The sequence below is a fragment of the Pipistrellus kuhlii genome, unplaced genomic scaffold (assembly GCF_014108245.1).
Source record: "Pipistrellus kuhlii isolate mPipKuh1 unplaced genomic scaffold, mPipKuh1.p scaffold_m20_p_17, whole genome shotgun sequence".
Lineage (NCBI taxonomy): Eukaryota > Metazoa > Chordata > Mammalia > Chiroptera > Vespertilionidae > Pipistrellus > Pipistrellus kuhlii.
Genome location: NW_023425482.1, coordinates 15,310,330 through 15,326,244, shown reverse-complemented (window position 1 = coordinate 15,326,244; position 15,915 = coordinate 15,310,330). Strand labels below are relative to the sequence as shown.

At 43.1% G+C, this 15,915-nt stretch overlaps 1 protein-coding gene across 2 annotated transcripts; it reads right to left on the bottom strand.

Moving 5' to 3' along the window:
* Window positions 1-459: 459 nt before the first annotated feature.
* Window positions 460-15,873, bottom strand: KARS1 (lysyl-tRNA synthetase 1). Of its 2 annotated transcripts, XM_036441074.2 has the most exons (15): window positions 15,711-15,864; window positions 12,542-12,721; window positions 10,474-10,624; window positions 9,221-9,386; window positions 8,595-8,688; window positions 7,824-8,010; window positions 7,616-7,741; window positions 5,106-5,225; window positions 3,932-4,094; window positions 3,667-3,840; window positions 3,434-3,519; window positions 3,098-3,183; window positions 2,134-2,260; window positions 1,292-1,435; window positions 460-737 (listed from the first exon to the last, which is right to left on the bottom strand). In XM_036441074.2, exons 2-15 carry the CDS (start codon window positions 12,685-12,687, stop codon window positions 642-644), a joined length of 1,866 nt encoding a protein of 621 aa, XP_036296967.1. In that variant the 5' UTR covers window positions 12,688-12,721; window positions 15,711-15,864; the 3' UTR covers window positions 460-641. The 2 variants fall into 2 exon arrangements, with proteins under 2 accessions (XP_036296967.1, XP_036296968.1); XM_036441075.2 differs by lacking the exon at window positions 12,542-12,721 and having other exon boundaries at window positions 15,711-15,873.
* Between the last annotated feature and the right edge of the window lie 42 nt (window positions 15,874-15,915).

Here is a 15,915-nt window from a genome sequence, read left to right as displayed (position 1 = left end):
AGCGTCAGGAACTGACGCCACAAAGAGGCTGTTCTCCCAAGCCCCGCCCCCACGCAGGGAATGCTGGCTCTTGTAGTGGAGCCAGTGCTTACAGTCCAGTGCCTTAACTTTTACTTCAAAAGGTAGCGTGTTCATGAGCTCTTTGCAACTGTCTTGGGCGTGGAGCCAGTGCTTACAGTCCAGTGGCTTGTGGAAGCTGACTCCGGGGTAAGGCATGGTTCAAAGAATAGTAGAATGATATCATGTCTTGGAACACTAGCCTGAATTTCTGTCTAAAACAGCAATGTCCAATAGGAATATAATTTGAGCTAGATAAGTAATATAAAAGTTTCTAATAGACGTATTTTAAAAAGTCAAACTAAATAGGTGAAACTAATTTTAAACATATCTTATTTTACCCAGTTAACATCCTGAGAAAAAAGTTGACATTCCGAAGGTAAAAGAGTGATGAGGCAGGAATAGAGACAAATGGTTTATTTGGTAACAAGAAGTAAAAGAGGAATTCCTACTCCCTTTTCTCTCTCTGGTTACTGAACTGCAATAGTCAAGTGGATAGCAACATACAAGAATTCCCTTGCAGTCCTTGATTTTCTGCAATAGTGCAAAGATGCCTGAGTTCTGTGACTTGCAATTACTATGTTCTAGACAGAACTGCCAACTGTTGTGCCTTCCACTGTATCAGCAGTTACATTTTCCTTCTTGTCTTCAGGTTTCATGGCAGGAAACAGAAGTACTTCCTATAGGAGATAAAATGCATTTCGAAGCTAAGAAACACCCCCCTCCCCCCCAAGCTCTCCACCCATTCCTTTTGCCTCTGGTTATTGTTACAACCAAAACCCAGAATCCCTACTTCCCAGTTGAAAAGACAGATGTGTTCTTTAATTCAACTCAGTTCCTTTCCATTACAGAGGACAGAAAAGAATACAAACATGCGCAGCACTGCCCAGGGCACAGTGTCAAGGGAATCAATAAACGTGGGAGCTCTCTGAAAGTTTGATTTCCTCATCTATAAAAATGGACTAACAAGTTTCTACACCGCAAAGGGCTGACTTAAGTTAAATGAGATAACGCATTGCATGTTTCTTGGATCCTAAAGAAATGCAGCAATTAGTATTCCTTCTGCCTCAAATCCTGTAAGGTTAGATGCTCTGATCTGCCCATGGTGCTACATATAACTCCTGTACCCGCTCCTCCCTCCAGCCCAAAGCGCACTCATTCTCCAGGCCCACCACGCCCAGGTCTGACCCAGGGGAACGCTTCAGGGTGATGTGCACACGGAGGGCTGCTGTACCTTGATGTTATTGGAGTCCGTGAGAAACATGGTGACTCGATCAATGCCCATGCCCCAGCCAGCTGTGGGGGGCAGCCCGTACTCCAGGGCAGTGCAGAAGTTTTCATCTATGAACATGGCCTCGTCATCGCCAGCGGCCTTGGCCTAGAAGAGAAAAGAACCACACAGGGGCACTGTTCTGGGCTGCATCATCTCTCGGTATCTGAGCCAGCATGTTAGGACACTCAGGATGACCATTCTAGGGATGCTCTGGACACCCAGCAGCATGGGGTTTCCTAGTAACTCAGGATGGAGCCTGGAGGTCAGAACTGATGAAATCTACCTCAGAACACACGCAAATTTCTGTTTTCATTTCAGAACACATGAAATGAAAACAGCTCCACTGCTTGGGGGTCTGCAAGCCCAGTGAGACAGGTTTTCAGAGACTCTGATGATTCCCAAGAGTCCTCCTCTCATTTCCTAAAACTGCCTGTCTGTCGGTGGCAATGTTTGTGCAGGCAGCCTGCGAAGGCTTTGTCTGCATTAATCTTTATCTGCCTCTCACCCCCCGTTACTTCAATAAATGTGCCATCTGAGAAAAATCACATTCTTGTTAGGCAAATGTATTTTTAAGACAAGCATCACAATCCCTACAGAGATAACTATGCCTAAAGCTCCTCATATGTAGAAATTCTAGGGCCCAACTAGTCAAGTTCTCCATCTTAAAATGTGAGCTCCTCTAGTGAAGCTTTATCCTTCATTTCTGCTGAAGCCACCAAGAGATGCAAACAATGACACAGAGCGGGGTTCAAGCTGATTTCCTGGTGATGAAATATATGCCTCTTCTCCCTCTCTTCCCTTACCTTGGCCTGATCTTCGAAAAGCTGCCGTTGCTTCATGGGATCATTCAGCTCGGTATAGGCATTGCATATTTCCTTCTTCATGACAAAAAGCTCAAAGCGCTCAGTCAGACCCTCTTTAGAGCGGTGCCTGGGGACAAGAGACCAAAGGGGAGGTTCACTAATAATCTACCAAGTGGTACAAACAGGAGTTCCTGAATTCCAGTCAACTCAAAAGTTCCTGAAGCCTGCCCGCATTCTCAGCACCAAATCATTTGGTACAATAGTGAGGATGGTTAAACAGGAGGCAAGAAAGCTCTATCTTCCCAACAAACCTGTGTGGTAGACTGCCACTGAACCACACTTCCTATAGTCCCTGTCGCATGGATTCTGGGCTGCCCATGTGACTTGCTTGGTCAATGGGACAACAGCAGAGGCTCGGTATGTGTTTGCACGCTGGGTTTATCCTTGGAGAGTGCTTCGTTTTAGAACCCCGCTGCCAAATAAGAGTCCAGGCTACACTGTCAGAGAGGTGCCCGTGGAGAAGCAAGGTGGCCTGGCAGAGTTCCCAGTTGAAAAACGCCACCTGAGTTGCCCTAGCCAGTGTGGCTTAGTGGATAGAGCATCAGCCTACGGACTCAAGGGTCCCAGGTTCGGTTCCGGTCTAGGGCATGTACTTTGGTTGCAGGCACATCCCCAGTGGGGGTCGTGCAGGAGGCAGCAGATCGATGTTTCTCTCTCATCGAAGTTTCGTTATAACGCTCTATGCTTCTCCCTTCCCGTCTGTAAAAAATCAATAAAATTGAAAAAAAAGAAAAAAAAAAGAAAAAGAAAAAAAGCCACCTGAGTTGCCCTAGCCAACACCACGTAGAACAGAGAGATTACCAATGAACTCATGAAATGTTGAGAATTAATAAGCTATTTTATGCTATTAAGTTCTGGGGATGTTAGGAAGGAACAGGTTACTGACACATGCTGTATTTCTTACCATTTTGCCAAAGGGCTCATTATCTGAGGGTGGTCACAGATGAATGTAGGATTGATGCATGTCACTTCCAGGAACTCCCCAACGAGCTTAGTGAGAAAGAAAAGCAGGGCTAGAGATCCTTTCTGAATGGCATTTTGATGGTCCAGGCTAGGTGGAAGGGATCAGTCTCCACCCACACCAACTCTTCAAGGGCCAAGGATTAACTAAGATACCACCCATAACTATTTTGCAGAATTTAATATAACAAGATTTGTTAATTCTCTTATATCTAGTTCACCTCCATAAGGAACAAGGGGCTGGCTACCACAGGATGTACTAACGTGCATGGCCTTTTACCTTATCTAGGAGCCTGGCTGTAGTCCGAGGTGGAGGGCATTCAACACCTTTTGTCACACAGATATCATCAAGAATTTTACGAGTTTCTGTAATACAAATGTACGAGTTAGGACTGAAACATCACGCTACCCCAGTAAGAAGGTATATAAAGTGGGACATGATAGCCCCAACATTATCGAATTCAGAGCTAAACAGAAACGAGGGGCATACAATGGAGGAGTGCATCACTTTACCTTCAGTTTCGAAGAGGTTCGTTTCTGGCAGCTTCACGCCCAAGGCTTTCTCAAGCTCTTCTACCATGCTGATTTTCCGAAACGGTGGGGTGAAGTCAATCTCGTAGGCTTGGCCCTCTGGGCCATCTGGATGGTAGGTGACCTTATAACTGCCTGTAATGTGCTTTACCATCCCTAGGGGAAAAAATACCATTTAAAGAGGACCAATGGGAAGTCATCCTGAAAGCAGACTGATGTGAAAGACAAAGCAAGCGGGAGGGGTCACCTGAAATCATCTTCTCTGTGATTTCCATGAGATCTCGATAGTCCGCATAGGCCATGTAGAACTCACAGGTGGTGAACTCAGGATTGTGAGTCATGTCAATCCCTTCATTCCGGAACTGGCGTCCAATTTCATAAACCCGGTCAATGCCACCAACCACCAGCATCTAACAATAACATATATGACGTGGTCATGGCGGCTAATCTTGTCTTAATGATTAGAAAGTTTCAGCCTATAAAAGCTGTATCTTGGTTTTTACAGCTCAGGCGTGATCTCAGGCCCCTACCTGAATGCCAAGCACCCTACTCTCTTTAGGTCTTTGTACTCTCTTTAGTGGATAGTCATCACTAATTATTTTGGCTGCCAGGACCTCTGAATCCCGTTCCTTTGTCTAGTTGTCCCCCATATCTCATGAGTGTGAACCTCCCCAAGAAAGAAGCCTCTCTTGGGGTTAAGATGCAGACACACGACCACAGCTCCGCACCAATCAGACACAACTGTGAGGCTTCAACTAGGAAGCTACTAAAAGAAGATGTAGGTATTGCATGGAATTCCTTCTGGCCAAGGGCGCCAGAGAGATCTAGCTTTTAAAAGTAGTAACTGCAGAGGGTCCTAGGAGCAGTGACCTGTGCCTACTGCCAGGGTTATGACCTTACAGGTTTCCCAGGGGATAACCTTACAGCAGATTCAGAAACCTCAGCATGTGGTTTCCCAGCCTGATTTTTTGATTCTCCTAAAAACTGTGAGCATCCCCATATATTTTAATACATTTTTCTTTTGCTTAAACTAGTTGTAAGAGATTTTGTCTGCAACTAAAAATCTTGAATGATAAGTCTTCAATATTTACTTTGGTGATTTGAAGATAGTTATTTCAAACTTCTAGAGAGAGATTAAGTTCTCTTTTCTTCAAAACACTAAAATCAGACCTAATTCAAGGAGAACTATAAATTATAATGGAAACCAAAGTAGGGGAGGAAGACCTGTAAACTTAGGAAAGATTTGCGCTCTAACCTGTAATGTTCTACTGATCTCGTAGAGAAGTTCTGTAAGTTTAACCCTCAAAAGCCTGAAAAATTAGAATATTCTCACAGCTGTCCTACCCTCACTATTCCTCTATTTCTAACTGCATCTGTCCAGTCAGTGGCTTTCTAGCATTCTGCATCTTCTTCTTGATTACCTTATGGTAGAGTTCTGGAGCAATTCTCATGTACAAATTCATGTCCAGCTCATTGTGGTAGGTGATAAAAGGCTTTGCCACAGCTCCCCCAGGGATGATGTTCATCATGGGAGTTTCAATCTAAAGGACAGGGAGAGGCATTTAGTTCTCAGGGGTGTCAAACCAGAGGCACGGGGAAAGTTCATGTTCTACCCCTAAGTAAAGGTTAAGTTCAATAGTAATGTGCAAGTACTTGACAAAAAAGTAGAGGCAGCTTAATTTTCCAAATACCCAACACCATTAACATAGTACAATAGTTCCTTGGATAACATTTTGTTAATGTTAGTTATAACATTTAAATGCCACAGAAACTTAACTTTTAATATCAAAGATAAAATTGATTTCATTATGTTGTTTTGTTTAAAGTTGCAGAATCTATCAATGATGTTAAGGGAGGATTTACTGTACCATACACTTTCAGAAGCTGTTAAATGGGAATCTAAATGGGGAACAGCCTTTCTTGAGAGCAATTTATTAAATTTTATAGAATTTATTTAAAATTTAACTGCTTAAAAAAACAAAAAAGGGCCAAAATTTTTTTTTTTTAAATTTAACTGCAAAAAAAATAAATAAATAAATAATTAACTGCTTGTATCCTTTGACTTAGTTATTCCATTTCTAGAAATTCATCCTACAGAAACAATTGCACATAGATGTATTATAGAATTATATATCTGAAAGCTGAATTTTATTAACCTACTAGAGGCTCGGTTCATGAATTTATGCATGGGTGGGGTCCGGCCGGCCACTGGCCAGTCTGGGGGAGGTAGGAGGGAGTCTCCCCCACCCCACAGGAGGTCGGCCGGCGGCTCCCCCCTCATTGGGCCTGTTGGCCAGCTGCAGTGCGTGTCATAGCAACCAGTTGTTCCAGTTGCTTGGCTTTTACATATATATATGTTACCCCAATAAATCCAATTAAAAACAAAAAAGAAACACTTGCACATGAGCACAAAGATGTTCACTGAAACATTATAGAAGAAAAGCAGAAACTTAGAGAGATACATGCAAAGGGTTCCAGAATATATTAGGTGGGGGGGAAAAACCCAAACAGGTCCATCATAATATATATGTGACTTCATTTATGTTTAAAGAAAAAATAAAACTCCCACCCAGCCGACATGGCTCAGTGGTTGAGTATTGACCTATGAACCAGGAGGTCATGGTTTGATTAACAGTCATGGCAAATGTTGAGGTTGAAGGCTCCATCCTGTGTGAGGAGTGCAGGAGGTAGCCGATCAATGGTTCTCTCTCATCACTGATGTTTCTATTTCTTTCTCCTTCTCCCTTCCTCTCTGAAATCAATAAAAATATCTTAAAAAAAAAACATAAAAACCTCCCAAAATGTCTACCCCATCTGCAACATACATAGCTAAATATGCATATACACATAGTAAATGGAGGGGAGTTAGTTGGGAGAAATAAAAGGAGACTTTCAGTGCAGACTTTCAGTTTTGCTTCTATTTACTTTATAAAAAAACATATTTTATTGATTTTTTATTTATTTTTATTTTTTTTACAGAGAGGAAAAGAGAGGAATAGAGAGTTAGAAATACCAATGAGAGAGAAACATTGATCAGCTGCTTCCTGCACATTTCCCACTGGGGATGTGCCTGCAACCAAGGTACATGCCCTTGTCCGCAATCGAACCTGGGACCCTTCAGTCCGCAGGCCGACGCTCTAGACACTGAGCCAAACTGGTTAGGGCTTCCATTTACTTCTTTATTGTTCGAACATTCACTCACCTTTTTCATGCAATTAGAAAACATGTTTTAAAATATTTTTCCTAAAAAATATTTTTATTTATTTATTTATTTAAATGAGCAACATTTCTTTAAAAAAAATTTTTTTTAAATATATATTTTATTGATTTTGTACAGAGAGGAAGGGAGAGAGATAGTTAGAAACATCGATGGGGATATGCCCACAACCAAGGTACACGCCCTTAACCGGAATCGAACCCAGGACCTTTCAGTCCCCAAGCCGACGCTCTATCCATTGAGCCAAACCGGTTTCGGCCTAAAAAATATTTTTAATTTAAATAAATTAAAAATAATTTTGCTACAGAAAAGCAAAATGAGTTGCTAAAACAATGAATGTGGTGTAATTACTGTTTGGATGGTGTCATTACTACACTTTGTCCTTTATCTAGGAAACTAGGTCCTTCCTAATCAGGGTACTAAGAAAACAAAGTATCCTGTTTCCCCAAAAATAAGACAGTGTCTTATATTAATTTTTTCTCTCAAAGTTGTGATAGGTCTTATTTTCAGGGGATGTCTTATCTTTCCATGCGCTAGGTCTTATTTTCGGAGGATGTCTTATTTTCAGGGAAACACGGTAGTACAAAGATGCTGACAAGGGAACTTTTCATTGAGCTGGATACTGACACAAGACATGCCTTGGAAAAGGGAAGGGAAGGAACAGTAAGAGGCAAGCATAGCAAGGCAGCCTATTTGTTGAGAACTCTCCATTACCTCTAGGAATCCCAACTCATCCAAGAAACTTCTTATATATGTGATGATCTTAGAGCGGATGATAAATTTCTGTCTCACAAAGTCATTCAGGATCAAGTCCAAGTATCTTTGACGATATCGTGTTTCCTAAACCAAATGCAACAGAGATCACTAACACGTCTGATTCAATGGTATGATAGACCACAGTTGGGAAGTCACGAGAGCTTACCTTGTCTTTGAGGCCAAAGTGAAGATGAGGTAACATATGCAGGCAAGGAGACAGCAGTGTGATCTCATAGGGAATAATGCTCAGCTCACCCTTCTTGGTTTTCCCAGGATTACCCTGAACTCCAATTATGTCTCCCCGACGCAGTTTGTTATTGATACGAATAAATTCTTCTTCTGACTTATAATTCCTGAGTAAAAGGAAAATGTGGTTCAGTATACAATATTCCAAATTAAAACTGACAAAAACAAACAAACAAAAAACCTGACCACTCACTTTCTCTGGAAACCTCACTAAACTGTTAATGCCTAGTTAATGTGAGCCCAAGGAAAATCTCAGATTCAAGATAAACTATTAATAAAAAAAGTATTATCTTTGGCTCTAGCTGGTTTGGCTCAGGGGATAGAGTGTGTCTGCCTGTGGATTGAAGGGTCTCAGGTTAGATTCTGATCAATGGCACATGCCAGGGTTATTGGCTCAATAGGGGGCGTGCAGGAGGCTGCAGACCAATTATTCTCTCTCATCATTGATGTTTCTCTCTCTCTCTCTCTCTTCCTCTCTGAAATCAATTAAAATAAATGAAGAAAAAAAAAGTATTATCTTTTAACTGTTACACAACCCAAGAGCATTCATTACTCTCCAGGTGACCACATGGCCTTTTAATTCTCTCTTCAGCTTTTTTTACCCAACCATATCCTACTTCTTCTAACCAAGGGGAAAAGAAGAGCACACTGGTCCATCCTAGAAATCACGTAATTGGATGTTTCTATATACCTAGAATTGGCCATGACTTGCAACTTGACACCCTCTCCTCGAAGGTCATAGAAGATGAGCTTTCCTCCAGAAGCTCTTTTGGCATGGATCCTTCCTAGAAAAAGAATAGCAACAATACTGACTGATAGAACCAGAAGCCATTTCATGATATCAGTGCCAAAAAAGCTCCCTCTGCATTTTTGTGTATCTGGGCACAACATAATTCAGAACAATTTGATTTTAGCCATAGGCCTAAATCCTGCCTTGTCTTCAGGATAATGTTGGATGCCCATTCCAACCAGTTCAAATGTAAAATATATATTGCTAATAACTCATTCTGGAATTGCTCCCTTTAAAAATGAAATTGCTCCGCTGTGGGGGCGTGTGCCCCACGTTGGGAACCCCTGGTCTAGTAGAGGATGAAGCCCTCTAGTGGAGGCCCCAGGAACTCTCTAAATTTAACAGCCAGAGATCTCTTTCAGGACAAGTCCCTGCAACATTGAATGAGACCAGGGAAACAGACAAAGAAAAGAGAAGTTCTGAAGGGGAAAGAGAGCCTGGAAATCTCAGAAAGCAAGCTACTGTATTTCTGAACATTTCACTAAAGTAACAGAAGAGGAAGCTCTGTGAAGTTGGAGTCTTCTTACCTGCCACCTTTAAGGTAATGTCACTCAGGTGGTCCCCAGGCTGCAGGTGATTGTATTCTTGGATGAAGTGAGTGAGGGAGATGTCTACGTGGAACTTGTGTGGGTACGGGTTTTCTCCACTGACCTTTAGTTGATGGACTGCTTGGCTTCGGATCTTATAGTATTGCTATTTAAATACAAAAACAAAAATGAAAGTGAAAATTCAAGTGAGAAGTTGAACCTGGTCAGATGAGTGGCCCATCTAACAGAGTACTGTATTCTGCCTCAGAGTGGCCCTAATTCAGTGAGGTTTCTATAACTGCCTCCAATCCACCCAATACCCTTGAAATCACAGGATTGGATAGAGAGAGATTTGCACTTAAAAGCAAGATTCAACAAATAAAAAATTTTAGTTCTTCCTAAAATAATAAGCATAATTGGTACAAGTGACCTTGGTTACCACCTTTGTGGACACATAAACATTAACTTCATTCCCATTTACTCACATTAGACTTTTCCCTAAGGCAGGAATATTTAAGTCCTAGCCAGTTTGGTTCAGTGGATAGAATATTGGCCTGAGAACTGAAAGGTTCCTTTCGGTTCCGGGTTTGTTTCCTGTCAAGGAACAACGTGCCCGGGTTGTGGGCTCGATCCCCAGTAGGGGGAGTGCAGGAGGCAGCAGATCAATGCTTCTCCCTCTCCCTCTCCCTTCCTCTCTGAAATCATTTTTATATATGAATATTCTACAGCAAGGGTCAGCAAACATTTTCTGAAACAACTATTCAACCTTACTGTTGTAGTCTGAAAGCAGCCTCAAGCATTTGTAAAAAAAAAAAAGGTCATGGCTGTGTTCTAATTTTACTTACAATATCAGGGAGGAGGGAGGAGGGAGGAGATGGGGGCAGGGGGAACGGATCTGGCCTGCAGACCACTGTTTACCATCTCTGGTCTAAAGTATACACTTTCCATGGACCTTAGACTGGAGACACTTTCTCTGGGGCTGCATTACTGCCCAGCTAGTTTCAAGGAAGATTAATCAGTCACTTAGAAGTACTAGATGCTTCTAAATGCTTATTGACAGCTGCTTAGAAAAATGCTCAGGGCCTGTGCTTTTGACCAGATGGAATGGTAGGCTCTCCCTCATAGTGCCTCAGGGCTCAGTGGCTGTCCCAGTTCCTATTTTATCTTCTTAGTCATTGGTTCCCAGGCATTTGCCAGAAGCCCCATCAAAAGCTTCCCCATGCCCAGCCAGGGTGGTGGCCCAGGCGACTCACGTTTGGGTCCAGGCTCTCCTCCTCGGCACCCACATCGTTGTCAGTGGTGTGGTTGGTGGCAGCAGCATTGGGCTGTTTCTCACTGAGCTCCTTCTGCTTGGCTTCCTTCTCCGCTATTTTCTTCTCAGCTTTCAGGCGTCTCTTTAGCTCACTGTTGGGAAGATGAAAATGTTCAATATGATAGTTGTCTGTAGAGTCCTCTACTATGCTCTGCCCCGTAGCCACTTGTCAAAAATATGAACAGCATGGCGGAAATGTTCTTGCTTAGTTCTCCACCCCCCCAGTTCTAGTCTCTTGGACAGGAAACTCTATACATGAGAGAGACAAAGGGAAACATAAACTTAAAATAAAGCTGTGAAAGTTCTTTCTCTGTATATGCTTTCCAGTCTAAGGTCCATGGCAAAGAAAAATCCTACATATTAGTTTAAATTTAGAATAGGAAAAAAGGTTTTCCAGAAAAATCAGCAATATAGCCTTTTCTCAAGCTAATTAGGGCAGGGAGCTTTTTGAAGCCAGGGACTGAATCTTAGTTGTCTGTTATCTATTCTTTGAGTGTGAAGTTCCTTGAGTACCATACCTGATATGAGAAGGCAATATCTCTAGCTGTCTGCCACCCTTCTCCACCTCTCCAAGGAGTGGGTTAGTCTGGAGCAGGGAAGGGTGGCTCTTTAGAGTTCAAGGAGGCATTCCACAGATAATCTCCCTCTGCATTGATCAATGCCCTCACAAGGGCCTTCAGCATTAGTCTCACTCTGCTCACTGGAGCCTGCTCAGACAACAAACTGGATAGAACAGTGTACAAAGCGGCATAGCATAGGGGGTAATTTATCATTTTTAGAGCCAGACTCCCCAGGACTAAATTCTGACACACCTACCTATCAATTATGTGACCTTGGACAAGTGACTTAACGTCTCTCCATCTTGTAAAATGGATAATAGACACCCCCCCCCACCCCCCCCACCCCCCGCCCCAAATGTTATTGTGAGGATTGAGATAATATATGCAAAGAGATGACCCTGTCCCGAAAGCATATAGTAAGCATGCAAATGTGAGCTATTACAGGTATCCTTCACTATCTTTACCCTACTCACTGCGCCCAGGACAGAAACCTTAAAAAGCAAAGCAATTCACATAACTTGGTATCCTTTATGATCTGAAACCTTGCTATGTGAACCCAGAAACCAAATAGATTTGGATAGAAAGGGATACCCTCATTACTCAAATAGAATCGATCATTCTTGCCCTGGCCAGTGTAGCTCAGTTGGTTGGGCGTCATCCTGTGCACCAGGAGATTGCTAGTTCAATTTCTGGTCAGGGCACATGCCCAGTTTGGGGGCTGTATCCCCGGTAGGGGTGTGCAGGAGACAGCTGATTGGTGCTCCGCTCTCACATAGATGCCCCCCCCCCTGCTATTGTGCTGTAATTCACCAGGGGGTATCTCATCCCTCTAGTTCTTCCTAGCATTAACGTAATAAACCCATTCAACTGCGTGTTGCTCTCTCTTTTGTAAAATATATTTTTATTGATTTCAGAGAAGAAGGGAGAGGGAGAGAGAGAAATATCAACGATGAGAAAAAATTAGTGATCAGCTGCTTCCTGCACACCCCCTACTGGGCAACAACCCAGGACCCTTCAGGCAGCAGGCTGACACTCTATCCACTGAGCCAAACCGGTAAGGGTTAGGTGTTGCTCTTTAAAGCAAATCAGTTCTAAGGATAATCCAAAAAGGCCATGTGGCCAGAAATTAGACTGGAAACCAAATTCATCTCAAGAGCAAACAAATTCTAGATGGACAGGAAAGGGAAAAATAACCTGAACTGGAAATTTTTTATTCATACAAGGTTTCTTTTCAGCAGTGTTCTAGAATAAGATCTGCAAATCATTTCTAGAATTTTAAGGACCGAGAATATGAATTTATTAAAGAGAACATGAGAGAAGTTTTGGTAGCAAGGCCTTTTGTTTCCTAGCAACAAGTCCAAAGACGTAGCCAGAGGCTTAACAGAAAAGGACCCAAGTAAGGGGAGGACTTTTGCTCCCAGAGCAATAAAGAAGGTAATGAGCACCAACCTTCTTTTATTAGAAAGTGGCTGGTCCTTGTGAAGCGCTGTGAAAGGAGCAAGTGGACCCAGTCGCGGCTGCCTCTGCCCCCACTGTGCCCAGGAGGTTTGGCGCAGGGACCCCCTAACAAGCCTTACAGCAGCTTGCGTCAACATGGCAGAACACCCTGGAGCTAATGATTACCACCACCTAACAGGAAACACAGAGACGTGGCGTCAGAGGGGACAGACAGTATACACAAACCCAACCAGCACTCTTACTCTCATGGGCTGGGGGAGGATGCAAAACCTTTCAGCGTCCCATTTTACTTAAGACCGCAGTCCCTAACACTCACTCTTCTGCAACTGGAACTGACAATGTTCTCAGCCCAGGCTGTGGTAAAAAGATGCATATCTAGGGTCAAAAGTCAACAGCAATAACTTACAGGAAGAAGTTATGACAATATTCTAGAAAATTAGAAACAGAAACTAAAGCAGTGTTTCTGAAGCTCCTATTTCTTGGCACAGAAAAGCATATAAAATGTCACTGTCAACTACAACTCTAGATGAAGGTAAAAGCAAGCCACACAAAAGCACCTGAGTCAAAGATAAGACCTGTATGAAGAAAGGAGAATTTCAGGAAGGATCTTAAAACTATGTTTATACATTAACACTGGAAGGCAACAGAAATACAGGGATCAGCCGAAACCAGTTTGGCTCAATGGAAAGAGCATCAGCCTGCAGACTGGAAGATCCCAGGTTGGATTCCAGGCAAGGGCACGTACCTTGGTTGTGGGCACATCCCCAGTAGGGGGTGTGCAGGAGGCAGCTGATCGATGATTCTCTCTCATTGATGTTTCTAATTCTCTCTCTCTCCTTTCCTCTCTGTAAGAAAGAAACAAAAATATATTAAGAAAAAAAGAAAAAAGAAAAGAAATACAGGGATCATGTTCTTTATTGCATTAAAATAAATTTGGCCTTTCATCTGTCAGGCAGGCCATCTGTTTTGGTTTTGTGTGTGTGTGTGTGTGTGTGTGTGTGTGCGCTTTCGGACATCTTGCTTTTATTTCTAAACAATCTCGATGTGTGTGTGTGTGTGTGCTTTCGGACATCTTGCTTTTATTTCTAAACAATCTCAATGCTTCTCATTACATCTCACAATGTTCGTAGGAAGGGAGAGAACATAAACATCCTGTAGCCCACAGCAGAGATGATTAATGGTGAGGATATCCACTGTGAAGGACAAGAAGCGGCAAGGCAAGGAGATCCCTTATGCCTGGGGATGGGCATGGCCAACTGCCCTCTGGCCTGTGCCCCTCCTCATGGGGAGGACTCCATGGAATGCCCATGACTCCTGACACAGACTATCTGTTTCTAAACTTGGAGAAAATTACTGGCATAAAATGGTGCCCACTAAAGATTCAGACCAAGGAAATCCCAAGAACAATAATAGAAAATATTAATCATATTATTTTAGCCAATGGTCACTAGAGGTATACCATCAATGGCCGGTTCTTTTAGACGAGGTATGGCGCAGTCACTACAGAGAGTTTGATTTTATATCTCTGCTCCAGAGTTTTGGATCAGTGGTAGACTATACTTTAGTTATGCACACTTGAGCAATGTATGTAATCACCCAGAGTCTCAGTCCATTAAAATGGAAAATGGACACTTGCAAGGTTATTGAGATCATATAAAAAGTTTGTACATTTCCAGCACAGTGCCTGACACAGAAAAGCTGCTTTAAAAAGTGGTAGCTATGCTTAATCTAGGAAAGTTCAGTTGAAAGGAAGTGGCCAGTTTCTAAAATCCTACTTTCAACTGGAGACCTTGCTTATGAGTCATCTGTTGATTTACAACCCTAATGTCCAATATTAATGTAACAGATCAAAGTCCAGTCAGTCTTCCCAAAGGCAGAAGTCCAAGATCAGATTCCAAACATAGAGGTCCATCAGACACTCTCAGAACAAAATATTAGGATCTATCAAACCATGACGTAAGGTATTTCCTTTTTAATTTTTCAATAATACTTAGAGAACAAACCCAGAGACACAAAAATGGAACATTTTTACTAGTTGAGAGCAATTTCAGCATTGAGCCCTAATGCACTAAAACAGCCATCCTATATAATAAAACCCTAATATGCAAATCAATCTAACAGCAGAACCACTGGTCAATATGACATGCAATGGCCACCAGGGGAAGATGCTTGACGCAGGAGCTGCCCCCTGGTGGTCAGTGGGCTCCCACAGAGGGAGTGCTGCTCAGCCAGAAGTCAGGCTCAGGGCTGGAGAAAGCAGAGGAGGTGTTTCTCTCATGGGTGTTTCTATTTCTTCCTCTCTCTCTAAAATCAATTAAGACATTTTTTAAAGGGGGAGGAAGGCTAGTCTTTACTTATTTATATTTACTTTCAAACTTCAAGGAGGGTGATTAACAAAGTTTTATCCAGCAATGCTAAATGCAGCTTAGTACTCCTGGCTGGCTAAGACAGTTCCTACTACTAGACCTCGGTCATTCCCTCAGTACTCACAGATTCTTTGAATAATCATATGGACAGGTGCACGATAGTTTTATAACTGGTAACGTTATTTTTAAATTTTTATAATTTTTATAAGAGGGATATTTTTGTTGTTCCACGTATCCATGTATTCATTCATTGGTTGATTCTTGTATGTGCCCTCTGGGATGGAACCAGAAACCCTGACATCAAGGGACACTTTTCCCCAACTGAGTCCCCTGCCAGGGCTAGAACGGATCGCCTTAATACATAAGGTTCAGCATGGCCTTAGTGAGGCCACGGAAAACTAAGGTCTTTCTGAAAAGCCAGGGTATTTATTTAACATTTCTCCAACCTCCTTATTGGGGCGTGGGTTCCGCATTAAAACAAGGCAATTCCTCACGGGAAGGAATGGAATGAGTAAGTTTCGCTTCTCAAGTTTCGCTTTTCAGTCACCTCCCAGTTCTTGGAATTCGTGTTCCAGGAATCCGACAGGTGGGGAACCCTCCCGGCCCAGACCCCGGGGACACCCTGGGGGATGTAGTTTCCAGACGTAGCGACTGAAGTCCCCACGCGTCGTCCTCACCCAGGAGAACCAGCAGGAAGGCCCCAGGCGTGGCCCCCCCGGGCGGAGCACAGAGGGATTTCCTAGCCCGGACTCTCCGGCCGCAAAGGCCGTAGGGACCCGCCAAAAAATACTTACTTCTTGCTCAGTTTTGCCTCGCCGCCGTCCACATTCACCTCAGGCTCCCGCACCGCAGCCATCTCTCCCTCCGGAGGCCCGAAGTGAAAGTAACGAGGTTGGACAGCAATTTCCCAGTCAAGGTCGGAAGCCCCGCCTCTTCCGGAGAGAAAAGGGGGCGGGTCCTCCTGGCGCGCGGCCGCCACGCAGGCGCAGTGAGGGGCTT

Coding starts and splice junctions, on each gene's coding strand:
- KARS1 (XM_036441074.2), bottom strand. CDS start 12,687: ATGTTGACGCAAGCTGCTGTAAGGCTTGTTAGGGGGTCCCTGCGCCAA. Junction 2,261..3,097: donor ATGAGCCCTTTGGCAAAATG/GTAAGAAATACA, acceptor TCTTGTCCCCAG/GCACCGCTCTAAAGAGGGTC. Junction 1,436..2,133: donor TTTTCGAAGATCAGGCCAAG/GTAAGGGAAGAG, acceptor TTTCTCTTCTAG/GCCAAGGCCGCTGGCGATGA.